Here is a 19,336-nt window from a genome sequence, read left to right as displayed (position 1 = left end):
AAAGAGTCGAAAGCCAGAAATGCAGGTAGAGTCCACGCTGAGGTTCAGGTCATCCAATAGAGTGTTTCTTAGAAAATAAGCCTTCTGCAGTATGCAGAGGAAAGGCTTTCCTCCCTACCTCTGGCTTCTGCTCTGCCTCCTTCCTGCATAATTTTTTAAAGCATGCAAAATGAAATGAGGCCCTTCACGTATGAGACAGCTATTTTCTCAGGTCTCATGCCTTCCTTATGAATAGCTCAAATAATACAACTTGTAATTATGCTTTGCCTGGCAGCATATTTTTGCCTTCTGAGTGATAGTTGATATTTCCTGGCAAGTAAATACCCTTGGGAATGAGCCTCTTCTGTCCCACCTGGTGCAGGCAGCCCCTCTGTTAGTGTTCCTACCTGCCCTGGCCTCCAGGGCCGCCTCCCCACAGTTCTTAGGTCATTTCGCCAAGAAGCGCTCCCCAACTTCCTCACTTATCCCAGGGGCACAGGGAGGTCTGCGCACCCCTCCCGAGGGAGCCATGCCAATCTGATTAATTAAGGTAAATAGGGGAGTGATCGGTAGTGGCTTAAACTCCAGTCAGGTAACCTAGGCAACGGCAGGGAGTCTGTGCCACTGCTGACAAGTAATGTGGGATTAATTTCTTCCCAGATCTACAGCCTTCTTTTAGGCTCAGGGTCCTCTTCAAGAGCCTCAAGAAGGAACTAGGCTGTTGGATAACAGGGGGAGGAGAATTGGTAACAGTCAGCCAGGGTTACTTGTGGGTGTTTTGTCCCTCCAGGAACACCACTTGGGCAGTGTAGTGGAGTGTAGTGGGCAGACATCAGAGGCCTGGGGGTCAGCGCCACTCACCTGCATCAGGAACTTGAGCAAATCCCTCCTGAACCTTGCGTTAGCCAGCTCCATGTTCCTATCCCAGCTACCACTTCCATGTCAGTTTCCTAATCTATAAAATAGGAACGATAATAATAGTGCCACCCTCTAGGCTTGTGGTGAAGATAAGGACTTGAAATTGCCTAAGCACAGAGCCTGGAACATAGAGAGTCCAGTAAGTGTTAGCATTTCAGGTCTTCTCTATGGCAGAAAGAGGCTCGGAGTGCTCTGTCTTATGTGTACTCTTTTTTTACAGACAGGGTCTCACTCTGTCACCCAGGCTGGAGTGCAGTGTCCAGATCATAGCTTACTGCAACCTTGAACTGTGTACTCTAGACTACCAGGTAGGAAATGGGCTCAGCCTGGTGGTGGATCTGCAGTTTCTGGTGGTTAGGAAAGGGGGCTGCAGATGGGGAATGCTGAGGGCGAGAGGTCAGCTGAGGTCCACAGGGCAGGCAGGAAGATTGGGAATAGGGAGAGAGTGGCATGAGGGCCAGGAGAGGAGTGGAGAGGTTAACACTGCACTCAGAGAAGAACCTAAGCTGTTGGAGGAGGATCTTCTGAGGCCACAGATATAGAGGTGTGGCCCCTTGCAGGAATTTGGTTCAAGCCTGAGTTCCTGTCTAGTGGCCCAGATCACTTGCTGAGCATGCAGTTTTATAGCTGCTGCTCCTGGCTTGAACACTGGCCAGCACTGAGAACCTGATTCTGGTCGTTTCTCCACCATATGAAACAAAGATCATGGAGAAATAAAGTCACATGAAAAAGACATGTAAGCTTCCTGTTCAGGGAGTGAGGCCAGCAGATGCATAATGTATGGTTTCTCAAGCTGCAAGTGGACTGGGGAGAGAGTTTGCAATCTGTGGAAACATTTCAGACTTTTGCAAGTTATAAAAGGAGAGAGGGTTGCCAGGAGCATAATGTCCAGTAAACAGCCCTGAGCCTGGCCAAATAACCTCAGACAAGCCAATCCCTGGGGCTCAGTTTGTTTATTAAAAAATCTGGAGGGGATACACAAGCAGTTGTTAATAGTGGTTATCTCTAGGGGGTGAGAGTGAGGGTTGGGAGTAGGGAGAAATTTTTATTTTTCATTGTACCCTTTTGGCTGCATCTTTCACCATGTGCCTTTATTACTTTCATAATTGCAAATCAAATTATAGGGTTTTTGGCATTTAAAAAATGCCGTGAAGGGGTTGGATTAGATCATTGGTTTTCAAACTTGTTTTTTAAAGCAGTGGAACACTTTTCACATAATCTTATTTGAAAGCCTAATTAATGTACCACAAAGAAGAAATTGGGGCCCCTCTTGCCAGGCTCCCCCTCTGACTCCCAGTTGCTGCATCTCTAGAGATCCATTGAATGTAGTTTGAAAATAATAGGTTTATATGATTTCTCTGGAGCCTCTTTCACCTCTTCAATTCTATGCTTCCCTTCTATTTAGCAAAGAAAGCTAGGGCATTCTAGCCCTGTAGCCTAAGCTGTTGCTTGTACTGCAGTAGCTGCAGACACACCCTGGCCCTTTGGAGAGTCAACAGTTGGGAAGGATGAGCTGTGTACAGGCTGAATGTCATTCAGACTCTGGGGGACAGGAAACAGGTCAACCTTGAGTTACTTCTGGGTTGAAATGATAGACAATGTTAGAAGGTGGATTTTGCAACAATTCCAGGTAAAACTGAACCTGGGGCTTTGATAGGTAGGATGCTAAAGAGACATTGAAATGGTGTAAGGTGATAGAAAACCATTCCCCTTGTAAAAACATGCTTATGAACACAGACCTGCTGCTTACTTATGCTACTATCTTGCCAAGTTACTTAGCTTCTTGGGGTCTGTAAAAAGGGGAACTACTAGTGCCTACTTGCTGGAACTGCTGAAAAGATTAAATGAGACTGTAGGTCTAAGTGCCTGATACATTGCCTTGCTTATGACAGGAGCTCAATAACTGTGGGTCACCATCATCGTCACCAAATTGCTGGACAAGTCAGAAAATGGCCTTGCCACCTCTTCCTACGTGTTCTTGGTGAAACCTGTAACCTCTCAGAACCTCATTTTTCCTTATCTGTAAATTACAGGTACTCAGCCAGCTCAGGAATTGAAAATTGGTGGCCTGCTAGATAAAATCTAGCCTGCAAACATGTTTGTTTATCTAATATAAGAAACTAAAAGTCAAGAAATAGCCCCTAGAAATCTGAATTTTCCAGCTTCTTTTTGAAAAATGAACATCTAGTTCCATTGGCCCTCACTTGGCAACAGTTGGCTGGAGCCGGGGTAGCAGCTTCCCCTCACATGGGCATGCATGCACTTGCCTCTCTCCCAGCCATCATATTTCTGTAGTGCCTTACACCTGGCCACTCCCCCTTCACAACATACATAAGCAGCTGGGTTTCCAAATTCTGGATTGGAAGGTTTCAGGAATTGTGTGCCTTTCTCCTGGTTCTGCCACTGGCTCATTCCATGACCCTGAGTGTATTCCTTCACCTCTCTGGACTACCACATCACCATCTATAAAACGAATGAGTTGAGCTTCCAGCCTCAGCTTTCTTTGGGTCTTCTATTCAGTTCATAAACATTTACTGAGTTGCTCCTATTTCCAGGAATTCTAAAAAGCACATGGGAGGTTACAGAGATGAGTAAGAATGGGTCTGGCCCAGAGATGTTTTATAGCAATGCCTCTCAAAATGTAGTCTGCAGACCAGCACCAGTTCACAATGAGATAGATATGGGAATTGAGGATAGCTGTTCAGAAACTTTTGTTGTAGTTTGATATTGCCATGACAGCCAGGTGCATGCTCAGTAGACTCATCTTGTTGAATAGACATAGAGCAGTTCACATGCTGTCAAGCTCATGTGGTGAATTGCATGTGACGCAAGCTGCACACTTGTTTCAGTTACTATTGGTGCTTAACAAATTGCCCCCAAACTTAGTGGCTTTAAAAGAACAACAGTCATTCATTTGTTCAAATCTACAATTTGAGCAGGACTTTGCAGAACACTTTATCTCTGCTGCACACAGCGCTTGCCAGGTGTGTCAGCAGGGGCCAGAGTATCCACTTCCAAGATGGCTCATTCGCATGACTGGTAAGGTGGTGCTGGCTGTCAGTTCCTTTCCATGTCGACCTCTCCATAGAGGAGCTTCTTTATAGCATGGTGGCCAGGATCCAAGAATGAGTGTCCCAAGAGAACAAGGAAAATGTGCCTGGCACTTTTATGATCTAGTCATGTAGAAATCAGAAGTCACATTACATCTCTGCTGCCAAACTCTATTGATTGAAGCATTCACAAAGGTTTGCCCAAGTTCAAAGGCAGAGAATGGAAATTCCACCTCTCAGTGAGCTTGTGGAAAGGTTCTAGAAGAGCACGAGGGACAGAAGATTTCATTGCAGCCAGCCTTTGAAAATATAATCTGCCATACTATTGAGAAGTATATTATGTTCCCGTTGCTGTGTAACAAGCTGCTACATATTTAGTGGCTTAAAACAATATGAATTTATTAGTTCAGAGTTTTACAGGTCATGAGTCTAACTAAGGTGACTAAACTGGAGTTTCTGCTTAGGGTCTGACAAGGCCAAAATCAATGTTTCAGCCAGGCTGTGCTCTTATCTGGAGGCTCTGGAGAAGAGTCCACTTCCAGACTCATTCAGGGTGTTGGCAGAATTCAGTTTTTTGCAGTTCAGGATTGAGGCCCCCGGTTTTTGTGCAGGCCAGGGATTGCTCTCTGTTCCTAGAGGCTACCCATACATGGCCCCCTTGATCTACAAAACCAGCAGTGCCATATCTAATTCTTCTCTCTCTTCAAATCACTTTGACTTCCTTTGGTACCGCCAAATGGAGAAAGCTCTCAGCTTTTTGTGTGTGATTAGGTTAAGTCGACCTGGATAATCTCCGTTTTGCCATATAACATAATGTAATCAGAGGAGTGATATCTCATCATAGTCACAGGTTCCATCTCCACTCAAAGGGGAGGGGATTATAGGAGGATAAAGGTCATTGGAAGTCATTCTTAGAATTCCGCCTACCACAGACGGTTTCATTCACAGTGAATTAGAAATTGAAGTGGTTCTTCACTACAGATAGTTTAAAAACACTAGTTTAGAGTCCAGTAAGAGGGAATAACATGTATATAAATGGCTATAGTTTAAGACTTTAAGTGTTAACTTCCAAAAAGAGAGAGGCAGAGAGAGTACAGTGAGAGGTCAGTGGAAGGGAGATTATTTTGTAAGTGGAGGGGGATAGAAGATAGGTGTTATTTGGATCTTAAAAAATGAGGTGGGAAGACAAGATTCAAACAGTTCTATTTCTATTTTGGCACCTTAGCTTGCAAACACGGAATGGAACTGAATCCTCTCTAAGGTCATTTGATTGATTCCTCCCTACCATAAACAATGCTGTATAACAAATTATGCCAAAGCCCAGTGACCTCAAATAACAACCATATATTGTTGCTCACAGGACTACACACCAGTCAGGTGGTTTCTCTGGCCTTGGCTGTGCTGACTCATGTATCTCTGGTCAACTGGGGCTAGGCTGGGCAGCTCTGCTAAACTTGGCTGGGCTCTCTCATATCCTTGGGGCATGGCTCTCTGTCAGCTGTCTAGGATTACCTCAGTTCTTCTCCACATGTCTTATCTTCTGCTTGCCTCTAACATCTTTCTAGCATGCTAGGCTGGGTTTGTTCCATAGAGGAGGAAGAAGGACGAGAAATAAGTATGAAAGAGTTCAAGTCTCTTGAAGCTTGGACTCAAGCTGGCACACTGTCACTTCTACCTCATTCTTTTGGCCAAAGCAAGTCATAGAGCCAGACCAACTTTAATAGGTGGGGAAAGAGACTCCACTCTTGTTGGGAGGAGCTGCACAATCCCTTTGCAAAGGGCCTGGGATGGAGGATTGAGACCACTTTCACAATGTACTATAGTCATCCTGAGAAATCTTCCTAAACTCTCTAGAATGAAAGAAATTCAAATGCATTGTTTCTCAAGCTAAGCCAAGGCTTTTGGAGAAATCTACATATAATAAACCATTTGGAAAATGTACAGTGACCCATAAACCAGAGTATGAGAAGCCAGGCTTATAAAATAGTCTACAGTCTTCTTTGTGAGTGAAAGACAAAAGAGGAGTATTTCAGGGCAACTTTGTTACCTTTACTTACGTGGTACTCGTTATACTCACCCTTCAACACCCAGCCCCAGTGCCCCTCTGCAAAACTGTTCCCAGAACCATTCTTCTGGCTTCTGAGAATTTGTGGTTCTTTTCCCAGGTCCCAGTAGCAGTTTTTGAAATGAAAGGATCTCCAATCTGTCTTGTATCATAGACATAAATCATTGTCTTTTATGATATTCCCTGGAGTACCTAACCTAAGGCCAAAAAATAGTAGTTGCACAATAAACATGTTTTAGGTGAATGGATAGGTGGATGAATGGATGAATGAGTGGACAGATGGGTGACAGATGCTTCAGAGATTGAAACCTTCCTTTGGGAAATGTTAACATAAACTTTATTTCCCTCCTTCCAAGTTAGTATGTCAGTTTGATATCTTGGTGTAGTTGTTTCATGTCTATGAGCTTTTCTAAAACAAACAAAACTGGATTGCACATTGCCAAGGGGAAGAATCATGTTGTATTCTCCCTCATCAACCCAATCCTTATAAGCATCAAAAAAGTCTGTGAGCTTCCTAGGGTATTAATCATTGTCTAGTGGGTGGGGGTAGATGAGTGGTTGTTGGAGTGGGGGACTTCTAGTCAAATAAACTTGTGAAATGCTGGATTAAACAAAGTTAGACAGCTTTCTTTTCTGTGTGACTTCAAAGAGCCTTTAATATGCTAATATACATTACAAATCACCAGAAGGGTATTAGAATATGTAAGAGTTGAAAACGAGAAGAATTGGCTTTTTTAGAGGGGAGGAGAAGGGAGGTATTTTTTTTATTGTGCTAAATGAATATAATAGTTGTCATTTTAACCATTCATAAGTGTACAGTTGTGTGGATTAAATATGTTCACAATGCTGTGTAACCATTACCACTATCTATACCCAATTTTTTAATGATTCCCAACAATAACTCCCTGTAAACAATAATCCCCATTCTTACTCCTCTGTAACCTCTATTCTACTTTCTGTCTTTATGAGTTTGCCTATTCTAGGTACCTCATATAAGTAGAATCATACAATGTATGACCTTCTGTGTCAGTCTTGTTTCACTAAGCATAATATGGTCAAGGTCTATCCAGGTTGTAGTAGATATCAAAGTTCCATTCTTCTTTATGACTTAATAATATTCCATTGTATATATATGTCACATCTTGTTTCTACCTTCATCTATTAATGGACACTTGAGTTGTTGCTACCTTTTGTCTGTTGTGGTAATGTGACTATTATGAACATTGGCCTAGGAGTGTCTATTTGAGTCCCTGCTTTCAGTTCTTTTAGATACATACCTAAAATGGAATTGTTGAATCATATGGTAGTTCTACATTTAACCTTTGGAAACCACAAAACTTTTTAACAGCAGCTGCACCATTTTGCATTTTTACTAGCAGTGCACAAAAGTTTCAATTTCTCCACCCATATCCTCACTAACACTTGTTGTTTTCCACTTTTTAAATTATAGCTAGCCTAGTAAGTGTAAAATGATATTTAATGGTAGTTTTTGTTGTTGTTTTTGTTGTTTTTGAGATGGAGCTTTGCTCTTGTTGCCCAGGCTGGAGTGCAATGGCACGATCTCAGCTCACCGCAACCTCCACCTCCCAGGTTCAAGTGATTCTCGTGCCTCAGCCTCCCAAGTAGCTGGGATTACGGGCACGCACCACCACGCCCGGCTAATTTTGTATTTTTAGTAGAGACAGGGTTTCACCATGTTGGCCAGGCTGGTCTCGAACTCCTTACCTCAAGTGATCCACCCACCTCAGCCTCCCAAAGTGCTGGGATTACAGGCATGAGCCACCACACCTGGCTTAATGGTAGTTTTGATTTGCCTTTCCCTATAGTGACATTGTGTGCTTGGCTCACTGCAGCCTCAAACTCCTAGGCTCAAGCAATCCTCCCATCTCATCCTCCCAAGTAGCTGGGACTATAGGAATGTGCCACCACACCTGACAAATTTTTTTTATTTTGTTTTTATAGAGATGGGGTCTCACTGTGTTGCCCAGGCTGGTATGAGTTCTTTATGCATTCTGAATATGTCCTTAACCAAATATGTGTTTTATGCAGTATGGAAGTTCCTCAGAAAGCTAAAAAGAGAACTGTCATATAATCCAGCAATCCCACTTCTGGGTATATATCCAAAGAAAAGGAAATCAGCCTGTCAAAGAGACATCTGTACTCCCATGTTTATTGCAGCAAAATAAGGAATCCACCTAAGTATCCATCAGCAGATAAATGGATAAAGAAAATGTGGTATATATACAAAATAGAATATTTTTCAGCCATAAAAAAGAATGAAATTATGTTATTTGCAGCAACCTGGATGAAACTGCAGGTAGTTATGTTACGGGAAATAAACCAGGCACAGAAAGACAAATATCGCATATTCTCACTCATACGTGGGAGCTAAGATAGTTGACCTCATAGAAGTAGAGAGTAGAATAGTGGTTACTAGAGACTGGGAAGGGAAGGGGTAGAGGAGATAGGAAGAGGTTGGTTAATGGATACAAAATTACAGCTTAGATAGGACTAAGTTCTAGTGTTCTGTAGCACTGTAGGATGACTGTAGTAAACAATAATTTATTTTATTTTTTCAAATAGCTAGAAGAGAGGATTTTGAATGTTCCTAACACAAAGAAGTGATCAAGGTTTGAGGTGATGGATATGCTAATTACCCTAATTTGATCGTTATACATTATATGCAGGTATCAAAATATCATTCTCTACCCTGTAAGTATGTACAATTATTATGTGTCCATTAAAAATATTATTTTAAAAGATACATGTTTTGCAAATATATTCTCCCAGTTCATGGCTTGTCCCTTAAACAGCCGAAGTTTTCAATTGTGATGAATTCCAACTTATTCATATTTTATTGCAGTTTGTGTCCTCTTTAAGAAACTTTTGCCTAAACCAAAGTCATTAAGATTTTCTCACATACTTTCTTCTACAAATTTTATAGTTTTGGCTCTTACGCTTAGGTCTATGATCTATTTCAAGTTTATATCGTGTAGGGTGTGAGGAGGTATGAGGTGTATTTTTTTGACATATGAATATCTAATTGGACACTATCTGTTGAAAAGATTATCCTTTACCTATTGAATTTTCTTAGTGCCTTTGTTCAAAAACAACTGAATGCATATAGTTATGAGCTGTCCACTCCATTGATCACATATCTGTCCTTACCTTAGGGCCACTCTCTCTTGGTCACTGTATCCCAGGAGTGCCTTGAAATTAGGACATGTAAGTCCTCCAACTTTGCCCCTCTTTTGAAAAAGAATTATTTTGGCTATTTTTCCAGGTCTGTTGAATATCAGTTTCTATAAAGAGTACCTTGAGTCGATAGATCAATTTTGAGAGGACTCACATTTTAACAATATTGAGTCTTCTGACCAATAAACATGATGTATCTCTCCATTTATTTAGATCTTTGATTTCTCTAGCAGTGTTTTGTAGTTTTCAGTGTATAGGTCTTATACATTTTGTTAAATGTATCTCGACTATTTGATATTTTTAACACCATGGAAATCGGTATTTTAACATCAGTTTTCAATGTTTCATTGATAGTATTTAGAAATAAAATTGATTTTTGTATATTGACCTTATATCTTTTGACGCTACTAAACTCGTTAGTTCTACTAGCTTTTTTGTGGATTCCTTAGCATTTCTTTTATAAATAATCATGTCATGGGCAGATATTATTTTGATCCCCATTCTACCGTCAAATAATGGAGACCTGGGAAGACAAGGGTACCTGCCTAAGGTCCTGCTCTTCATAAATGCACAGCCAGGAATCTGAAGCCTGTGTCTTTTGGGTCCTCCTTCAAGGACCTCTCCACACCCTAAGCTGTTCCTCAGTCTTTCAAGCCTCAAGAGAAGAATCTTATATCAGTTACGATTATATTTGAATGGTTCAAACAAGATAGTATATTTTTCTCTCACTTCAAAGTCTGGAGGTTTGAAGTCCAGGACTACTATCATAGTTCTGCCCCCTGAAGTCCTGAAGAACCTGTACTCCCTGCTGATGGCTTCAGCCATCCCTAGGGCATGGAGCTGCACCTCATCGTCCATCATGGTGGCCATTGCATTCTAGGCAGCAAGATAGAGGAAGGGATAAACAAGAAAGGCAAAAGTGCACATTAGTAGTTTTTTCTGGTAAGTTCTATCAGGCTGGCTCTTAACCTGTTTTGTGCTGTAATAACAGATGCCAGAAACTGGATAATTTATAAAGAAAAGAAATGTATTTGGTCACAGTTCCTGAGGCTGGGAAGTCCGAGAACAAGGGCAGCATCAGGTGAGGGCTTTCTTGCTGCAACATAAGGTGATAGAAAGCATCACATGGGTGAGAGAGATGGATGGGACCAAATTCATCCTTTATAAGGATGCTGCTCTCACAGTAATTAACCCACTCCCTCCATAACAGCATTAATCCATTCGTCAGGGCAGAGCCCTCATGAGCTAATCACGTCTTAAAGGTTCCACCTCCCAATACTGTTGCACTGGGGATTCAGTTTCCAACACACAAACTTTGGGGAACGTGCTCAAACCATAGCAGGCTACCATGCAGCTCCTCCACTCACCTCTCATTGACAGAACCCAATCAAGCCACATCTAGCTACAAGGATGTCAGGAAAATATCATCTTTATTCTGAGCAATCATATTCCCAACTAAAATTCTTATTACTGTGGAAGAAAAGGAGAACAGCTCCTAGGGGATATGCAGCAATTTCTGCCACAAGCCTTAGGTAGGAATCCAGAAAGGAAACCATTTGAAAATGAAAGAAGGAAGAAGGTGGAAGAGTTCAAAGCCTGTTGCATCTTTTTAAAAATTATTTTAGGATCAGGTGAGCCAGCTCTCTTTTGAGTTTTGTAGCCCATTAAGTTGACCTGAAGCCATTTAGTCATAGGATAAAGTCAATCCTCAGAACCCTTTTATGGTATTAAATCTTTGTGACTATATTAGACATGTCTAATCCGTGGGTGACCTTTCCTTCATCTGGAAAAGATAAAAGATGTCTCCACTCATTCATTCATTATTCATTCATTCAACAGAAATTGATGTCTTCTCATAGAGCTCACAATTTGGGGAGAGATAGACAATAGTCAAATGATCATCCAAATGAATGTGAAGTCACAAAGGAGCAGTGAGGATGCTGTAAGGTCCCATCAGGGGCAGCGATCTAGCCAGAGGGATTAGGGAAGCTTTTCTGAGGGTTTAGATGATTCCTGTGGGAGTATCTGCATTCACAGCAGTTTGCTGTGGTCTGGGAAGACTGTTCTTTGTGCTCTCTTGTGATTGCACCTCACACATCCTACCTGGGACACCATATATCTAAGAAATCATTATATAAGAACAAGAGAGGCTGGGCATGATGGCTCACGCCTGTAATCTCAGCACTTTGGGAGTCCCAGCTGGGACAATCACCTAAGGCCAGGAGGTTGAGACCAACCTGGGCAACATAATAATACCTCGCCTGTAAAAAACAAAAAAAAAAAGCCAGGTGTGGTGGTGCATGTACTTGTAGTCTTAGTTTCTTGGGAGGCTGAGGCAGGAGGATTGCTTAGCCCAGGAGGTCAAGGCTGGAGCTGCCTTGAGCTATCATCATGCTACTGCAGCCAGCCTGGGCAACAGAGCAAGATCCCATCTCTTAAAAATAAATAAATAAAAACAAGAATACCAGAGTGACAGTGAGAGTGAGGTGGGATAGGTAAGGGGCTGGGTGCTGCCCAGGAGATTCAGAGCCTTTTGTGGCCTCCACCCTAAGAGAAACAAAGAAGAAGAGTTCAGGAGTTCTCATTTTCCAAGATGGGAGATGGAGGAGGCCAACATCATTGTCCAGGCAGAGACTTTCCTCCTGGGCTAGGAAGGAGTCCAAAGAGGAGGGGACTACCATCAGTCACATGTTGCTTCCCCGTGCCCCTACCACTCTCCCTCTCTTGGGGGACCTTTGCAAGCAGTGAGCAGCCAGCCAGCCCAAAGAGCCAAGACTGTAGAAATCAACCAGTGGGTCACTGTCTACCAAGTGTACTTGGAAATTCACTCTTCTAGCTTAAGACAGCTGTGGCAGATGGGTCCTGTCCCCTGACCAACACCAGCTGATGGGTAAGTGCTGCTTGGAGCACAGTGTTGAGAAAGATTCTCAAAGTCTGGGATCCACAAGGAAGAATATTACAATAGGTTGGTGATGTCTGCTTTTGCCCTGGTGCAATTGAGAGGAAAGAATGGGACATAAATATAAAAATGCTTTGTAAATTATAAAATGCTACCAAATAGTAACTAATAATGGTAGCTAGCACTGCTAATGCTTCCTAGATACCAAACACTGCTAAGAGCTATACTTCCTGCATCTCATTTAATCCTCATAATAACCTTTATGCTAGGTACTATTAATTTCCCCCATTTTACAGTTGGGGAACCAAGGCTTGTGAAAATAGCGTAACTTGCCCAGGATCACAGAGCTAATAAACAGAACTGTGGCACAAGCCTAGGCGTTTCCGAGACCAAAGCAAATGGTCTTCTTCACTTTGATCTGCTGTCTTCAGAATGTAGGGGATTATGATTATAATTATTACTATTATTAGAGCAACTACTTTATTACTGGGTGGCTTAACCCTACTTACCCAGCTAGGAGACTAATAGGATGTGTTTGCAGTCATTTGTTAGTCTCTCTGAAAAGTAGGAACTTGCCTTCGGATGAGCTTTCCAGTTCCTTTTTTTCTTTTTACCCATCCACAGCTGCTGTGCAGAGCAATATCACAGCCCTTGCTCCTGCCCAGCCCATCAAGCCTCTAAGAAGAGCACTTTCTAGGGGCTTTCCTGTGATTGATCACACATCAGCTAGACTGAGATTTTCAAAACCTCTTGTGAATTGCCCTCTTGGTACAGAAGTATGATTCATCTCAGCACGTTTTCCTTATTTGAGAACTATGTTCCTGCAGCCTTTCTAGATACTGAGTTTGGGAAGGAATGGGCAGGTACATGTGGTAGGTGCTATTAGCTGTGGTGATTACACTCATGTGGTGGTTGGCAGTTTGCAAAACGCTTTCATATCGATTTTCTCTCCAAGCCTCAGTTTTGTCATCTACAAAGTGGATATAATGATGATAATAATATAGTCAAGTCTAATCTCATGAAAGAGTTAGGCTATAATAAACTCACCACTTAAGGTGAAAATAACACAAAATCAGAATCACCCTTGACAATCACCCATGGAATATGAAGACACACCACCTCTCAAAAGTCCAATGTAGGCAGTTTTAACTCCAGCTTGAACACCAGTGATGACTGTTCTTTGGTTGAAGTAATCACAGTGCCTTCTTAGGTAATGAAAATACTTATCTTCCTAGAGTAGGCTTCCCCAGCACAGAACACTCACACTTCCAGGGGCCGGAGAGAACAGGGGCCTCCAGGGACACTGTGAGGGCACAGGCATACTCTACATGAGCACGGGAGGCTCGCCACCACCCCTCTAGGATTTCTCTCTTCTTTCTTGACTATGTGTCACTGAATTCTTGAAGGTGAAATAGACATAAAATCCTTTCTCATTAGGTCTGATTTCCTGACTTGCTTTCTGTGGACAGTATTGAAACTTAAAAGTGACATGTGATGACACACACACCAAGCTAGGTGAGGGGAGAGCTGGGCTCAGGTCCCAGGTGGGTTTCACCTGCATCTGTGGGACTATGGATATCCAGATCTTACAGATGAACTTCTCACCTGACTGTACAAGTTCTCAGGCTATATTTCTTGACTCAAACCCACAGGACCCTAGTAACCCTATTTTTTAAAAAAATCTGTGTGTGCCCACCCCCACTTCTGCCTTCCCAGCACAAGCTAACATCATCTCTACCTGCACCACTGTGATAGCCTCCTTCCCAGCCTCCACCCCTCCTCTTGGCCTCCTAATCCCTTTTCTACTTGGCTACAAGAGAGCTTTCCAAATGCAACCTGATCGAAACACCTCCTTATATAAAACACTTGTATTTCTAAATGCTCCTGGAGGAAAGACAGAATCCTCACCCCTGCCCACCTCTCATTCCTACCAGACTTTCCCTGCTTCTCTGTGCACCACACACACTGCTCTTCCAGGCCCTCCTATGATTCATGTTTGCTCAGCCACAGAGTCTTTGTATGTCTTTACTTTTCCCTCTGTCTGGAATGTTCTGTACTCCTCTTTCTACTGAGTTAACCTCTAATCCAATTTTCTCAATTTTCTCAAGAAAGCCTTGCAGGCTGGATCAGATCCCCCCCAGTCTGATCTGAAAGAAAGGGACTCTTTGTACCATGTACCCCTCTTTTATGGCTTGCCACTGTAGCTTTTTTAATTTACCTGTAGTTTTGGATGAAAGTCTACATTTCTCCCCCACGACACATGCTTCTATAAGCTCTATGAGAGCAGGACCTCTGTCTGTCTTCCTCACCAGTATATCCTCAGCACCTAGCACAACGCCTGATTTGTGCTTGTGTTCATCATACACTTAAGTTGATGGACAGATGGACAGACAGACAGATGGACAGATGGATTGATAGGTAAGAGACTCAGATGAACATTATCAAATTATCAATCAGAGTCGATTTGGTTTTTTTTTTTCCCAGTGATAAAACATTTGGGCACTTATCCTGAAGAAAGTGTTGAAATTGTTCTTTTAGAATGTAAGGGAAAAGCTACTGAAGATTCTGTTTGCCCTTTAGATAACAGACATTCCAAAGTATCTTGGCTTTTTTTTCTCCCTGCTGTTTAAAAAGTCTTTTAATGAGCTTTCACGCCTTACCTAGCAAATGACCTTTTCTAGAGCTACCTATACCAAACAAAGGAATTGGAGGGTTGATATGGTTCTGCCCTTGGAAACACAGGATCAGCCCTTTGAAACAATGGCTCCTATCTGTGAGTGACCTTCCCCTCTTAGGGAAGGGCCAGATTTCAGATTTCAACATCCTAGTGTTGAGACAGTGGAGTTACTGGAGCGGGGACAACAGACACAGCCCCATTGCTGATTGGAACAGCAGGACTTGCCTGACGTAATCTTGTGGTTGCTGGGTTATAGTGCCTCCTTCCATTCAGAAATAGTGCCATTCAGGTTTGATTGTTTTTTCATACAGCTTGGTCCTGGTTATAGTGAAAGTTAAGTTTTCTCAAAACAGCAGCCTACTGGATAGGTGCTAGGGTTAGATCAGCCTCACTTAAGTCTGACTGTGGGGTACCAGAATGAATGAGCCTCAGCCTATGAAAAGGGGACATTTTCTCTGAATGAAAACAAAATCATCTTTCTCCTTGCATTTCTCATGAGAGGAGGAGGATTCTGAGATTAATTTAAAGTGGATAGGTAGTAACATATTTTATTCTTGGAGTTCTACTTCAGCCTGTTCCTTGCTCAAAGGCTTACTGTGGCTCCCACCTGCCAAGCAGCTCAAAAGTAAGGCCCTCCAATTCTGGTCCAGACTTCCTTCCTGGTCTTATTGCTCGTGACTCGCTTTTGCATCCTGCTCACTCCAGCCAAATCAGGCTCCTTGCCATTAAGTAAATATGCCCTTCACTTTCTAACTCCCATTCTTTCCATGTACTTTCCCTCCAGCTGGATTCCACCCCCAACCCCCACCCCTCAACTGCTACCAGTTAAAATCCCACCCCTTCTCTCAGGTTCCTGTCAAAGACTCTGCTTCTGTAGGAATTCTTCCCCTATCATCCCACATAGAATTTAATTTTTGGCTTTTGTAAATATCTATCGAATTTATCTGTACAGCTTTCAAGGCACTATGTTATAGGCTTGTGTGTGTGTATGTGTGTTTTCCTTCCTTACATACTTGTCTCATAGCTGTTTGTGGAGGCCATGGACTACCTTGTTCATCTTTGTCTCTCCCAGAGGTCTTTGGCCATAGTAGGCCCTCAATAATCATTTTTTGGATTAATGAATTAATAAAAACAATCCAGCTTATGTCCTCAAAACTCATGAAGAAAGTACATTTATCTAATTGTCCAAACTCCCTTGTTTAAACTTTATATGCTTTGAGCTAAATTAAGCCCTACCTGGTCCTCTTTGAAGGTAACCTTGAAGATAATCTTGAAGAGATTGCTTTGCTGTGTGTGTGTGTGTGTGTGTGTGTGTGAGAGAGAGAGAGAGTGTGTGTGTGTGTGTTTTGTGTGTGTGCATGTGTGTGTGTGTGAGAGAGAGAAGTTTATTAATCTACTTGGTAGAGAAACAAATGTTTAAAATTATATAGTTATTTAAACCTCAAAGCAAAATCATTTCATTGCCTTTGTAGTGTTCTTTGAGAGGAAGGTGGAGGGAAGCCATCCTAAAATTTGCAGCAGAGCCTGGTCTCTAACACAGCCTCAGACTGTGGATGAAGCAGATGACCTGCTCAGCTTTCCTTCTGACATTGCTGTTTGAGCGCATACAGCCCTTTCATTGTTTTGAAGACACTAGCCAGCTCAGCCAGAGATGCTCTTTGCCAAGTCTGCAGTCTTGGGATTAGAGTATGCACTTTAACAAATCTTCCTTCTTGAGCAGAATGTAGTTGGCTTGCTTCACCACCATTCTTTCCTACCTCCAAAGGCTGCCAGGCCTGCTAAATAGTGATTAAACAAAGATTAAAATTCCATTTGTGTGTGTGTGTGTGTGTGTGTGTTTGAACACTAATCGATTCTTTTAGTGGAATGTTAAGTAAAAGCATGCAGATACCAGAAGCAGTTATTTAGAGCAGCCAGTCAAAATCCATTGCCAATTTATTATTTAATATGATTTATATTTAATAATATAAATCAGAATCAACGTAGCATTGATTCTGCCAGTCTCCTCCACACACTCTCCCTCACTTCTCTTGCCATGTGCCTTCCTAACCCCTTTGCTTCCTGTAGCGGAAGGACATCTGGAAACCAAAAGAAAGCAAAGTAGCAAAAGATGGTTGTTGAAGGAAAACAATCACAGCTTTTGTAGACAAATCTTTGAGCCTACAGAATTAAAGAAACTTAATACTACCTCTGGATTGAAAAATCCAGACGTGCTCTTTTACATAATATTAAGTGATTGCTATTGCGTAAGAATTTCTGTCTTTTGAGAAGCAATGTTCCCGCCTTTTCTGTTGTTGATGGTCTTGTGGCATTTGTTTCTACTGTAGAATGCCACTGTTAACTAAGACTTTTTTCTTTCCTTGAAGAACATTGTGTTTCAACATGGGCGTATGACATCCTGTTAATGAGGAGACTCTAAATCCTGTTATCAGCAAGAGCCAGTTGAATTGAATCAGGTGTTAGATAGGTTGCCTCTGCAGGACCCACAGTTTTTCTTATTAGTTTCCCATTCGCTCTCCTCTTCCTCCAAACATGGTTATCACAAACACTGGAACATACCATGTTTTCATAAACTTTCCCTAAAAATAATGTATTCATAGTAGCTCACCTTTACTAGGAGAGGACCTAACTTTGTCCCAGACATGGGGACACTTTGTCCCAGATTAGCTCAGTTAATCCTCCCAACAGATACTCTTATTCTGTTAGTTTTCTGTATTTATCAGTCAGGGAAACTAGGGTCCACCTGCCCAGGAAGTAAAACCTAGGTTTTCCTAACTCTGGAACCAGAATGTTCCGAGTCATTAAACTAGACTGCCTTTCCCATTGATGAGCATTCATTCATTCTTTCATTCAGCTAGTATTTTTCAAGGGCCTAAGATGAGTCAGGTATTGGCCTATGAAAGTGCAGTGGTGTAATGCCCCTGCCTTCAAGAAGCTTACAGTCTATTCCAGGGAGAGAACTGCGAGCTCTGGTTTGGTCCTTGGGGCTGACAAGCTGTAGGATTTAGGGCAAGTCCATTCTACTCTGTTAGCCTCAGATTTCATATCTGTAAAATGAGGCAGCTAGATTTAGAACAAAGGTCTTCCAACTTTATTGTGAATTAGAATCACATAGAGAATGTGTTTTCTAAAAAAGATATCTTCCTGGGCTCCTCTATCTGTAGATACTTTTACTTAGTAGGTTCAGGGTGTGAGTCCAGGAATTTGTATCTATAATAAGGGCCCAGGTTCTCCAAGAACCACCTTTTGAAAGAGACTGATCTTTCTGTAAACCTCATTAGGCCTACACAGTATCTGTGCTGTCAAACCTGAATCCCTGGTGCCTGACACACTGCTTTGTACAGAGTAGGTGTCAGTAAACATTTGGTGATAGTTCAGATGATCTGGGGTTTCTTAATCTGCACTATCTCTAGAAATTCCATGGATTGTCTTCAGAGGCTCCTAAACCACCTGAAATTGACCACAACTTCTGTTAAGGTTTTTGGATAGGATTCTTAGGGCCCTTCGGGATCCATGTACTCTGTAATTTTTTTTTTTTTTTGAGACGGAGTCTCACTCTGTTGCCCAGGCTGGAGTGCAGTGGCACAATCGCGGCTCACCACAACCTCTGCTTCCTGGGTTCAAGTGATTCTACTGCCTCAGCCTCCCAAGTAGCTGGGATTACAGGTGTGTGCCACGACACTCAGCTAATTTTTTTTTTTTTTTTTTTTTGTATTTTTAGTAGAGACATGGTTTCACCATGTTGGCCAGGCTGGTCTCAAACTGACCTCAAGTGATCTGCCCACCTCGGCCTTCCAAAGTATTGGGATTACAGGTGTGAGCCACCACGCCTGACCAACTCTATAATTTTAAGACTGAAACTAGTTTTCCACCCTACTGAAGGCCCAGACCTATAACTGGGATAGTTTTTAACCTATACAATAAAATTTGAGTTCTATATCTACATGACTTGGTGAGATGTCAATTTACAGTAGATTCTTAAAATCCTAAAGGAGTCAGTGTCCTCAATCCATGTGTAAATTAGGAGAGTGCTTAGGCTATACTGTTTGTGATTGTCTCAGTTCATCTGAAAGTACCTTTTGGGCAGGTAGTGCTGTCTCCATTTTCCAGGTGGGAAAATTGAGGTACCTGTGACTCCTGTAGCTCATGCAAGGTCACACCCAAGGGTTCTTTCCCACTAAAAACTAACCTGGGAGTCAAAGGACATGGTTTTTATCTTCTTGCCTGCTGTGAGGCCTTGGTTGGGTAGCTTGGCTTGTTTGGACTTCAGTTCCTTTATCTGTAAGATGAGCAGAGGTGGACTAACTGTCTCTGAGCAGCTACTTAGCTCAGATGGCTGAGGACTCTAGCACCTGCATGCTTAGACATGTAGAACTCCCTGTGTCAGCAGGCTCCAAAGTCCTCCTGGTTTAGGGAAGATATAAGGACCAATGAGACCTAAAACAGCATAGTTCATCTCTGCAGACCCTGGGAGGGAGGGATAGAGGGAGCAGTGTGCATCATAAGGCAAAGGCAGTGGAGTTAGGTATGAAACTCCCAGGATTTTGGAGCCT

The 19,336-nt window shown here is 42.3% G+C and overlaps 1 protein-coding gene across 3 annotated transcripts in view; it reads left to right on the top strand.

The window, feature by feature from the left end:
* GALNT10 (polypeptide N-acetylgalactosaminyltransferase 10) overlaps nucleotides 1–19,336 on the top strand; it is a 232,165-nt gene that overhangs the window by 83,235 nt on the left and 129,594 nt on the right. The window contains exon 4 of one of the 3 annotated variants that reach the window (XM_055285523.2): nucleotides 14,489–14,524. The exons of the other annotated variants lie outside the window; for them this stretch is intronic. Within the exon in view, the coding sequence (XP_055141498.1) occupies nucleotides 14,489–14,524 (36 nt within the window). The remainder of the gene's footprint in view (nucleotides 1–14,488; nucleotides 14,525–19,336) is intronic. 3 annotated transcript variants of the gene reach the window in all.

The sequence above is a fragment of the Symphalangus syndactylus genome, chromosome 7 (genome assembly GCF_028878055.3).
Source record: "Symphalangus syndactylus isolate Jambi chromosome 7, NHGRI_mSymSyn1-v2.1_pri, whole genome shotgun sequence".
NCBI lineage: Eukaryota > Metazoa > Chordata > Mammalia > Primates > Hylobatidae > Symphalangus > Symphalangus syndactylus.
This window is presented reverse-complemented; position numbering and strand designations above follow the sequence as displayed.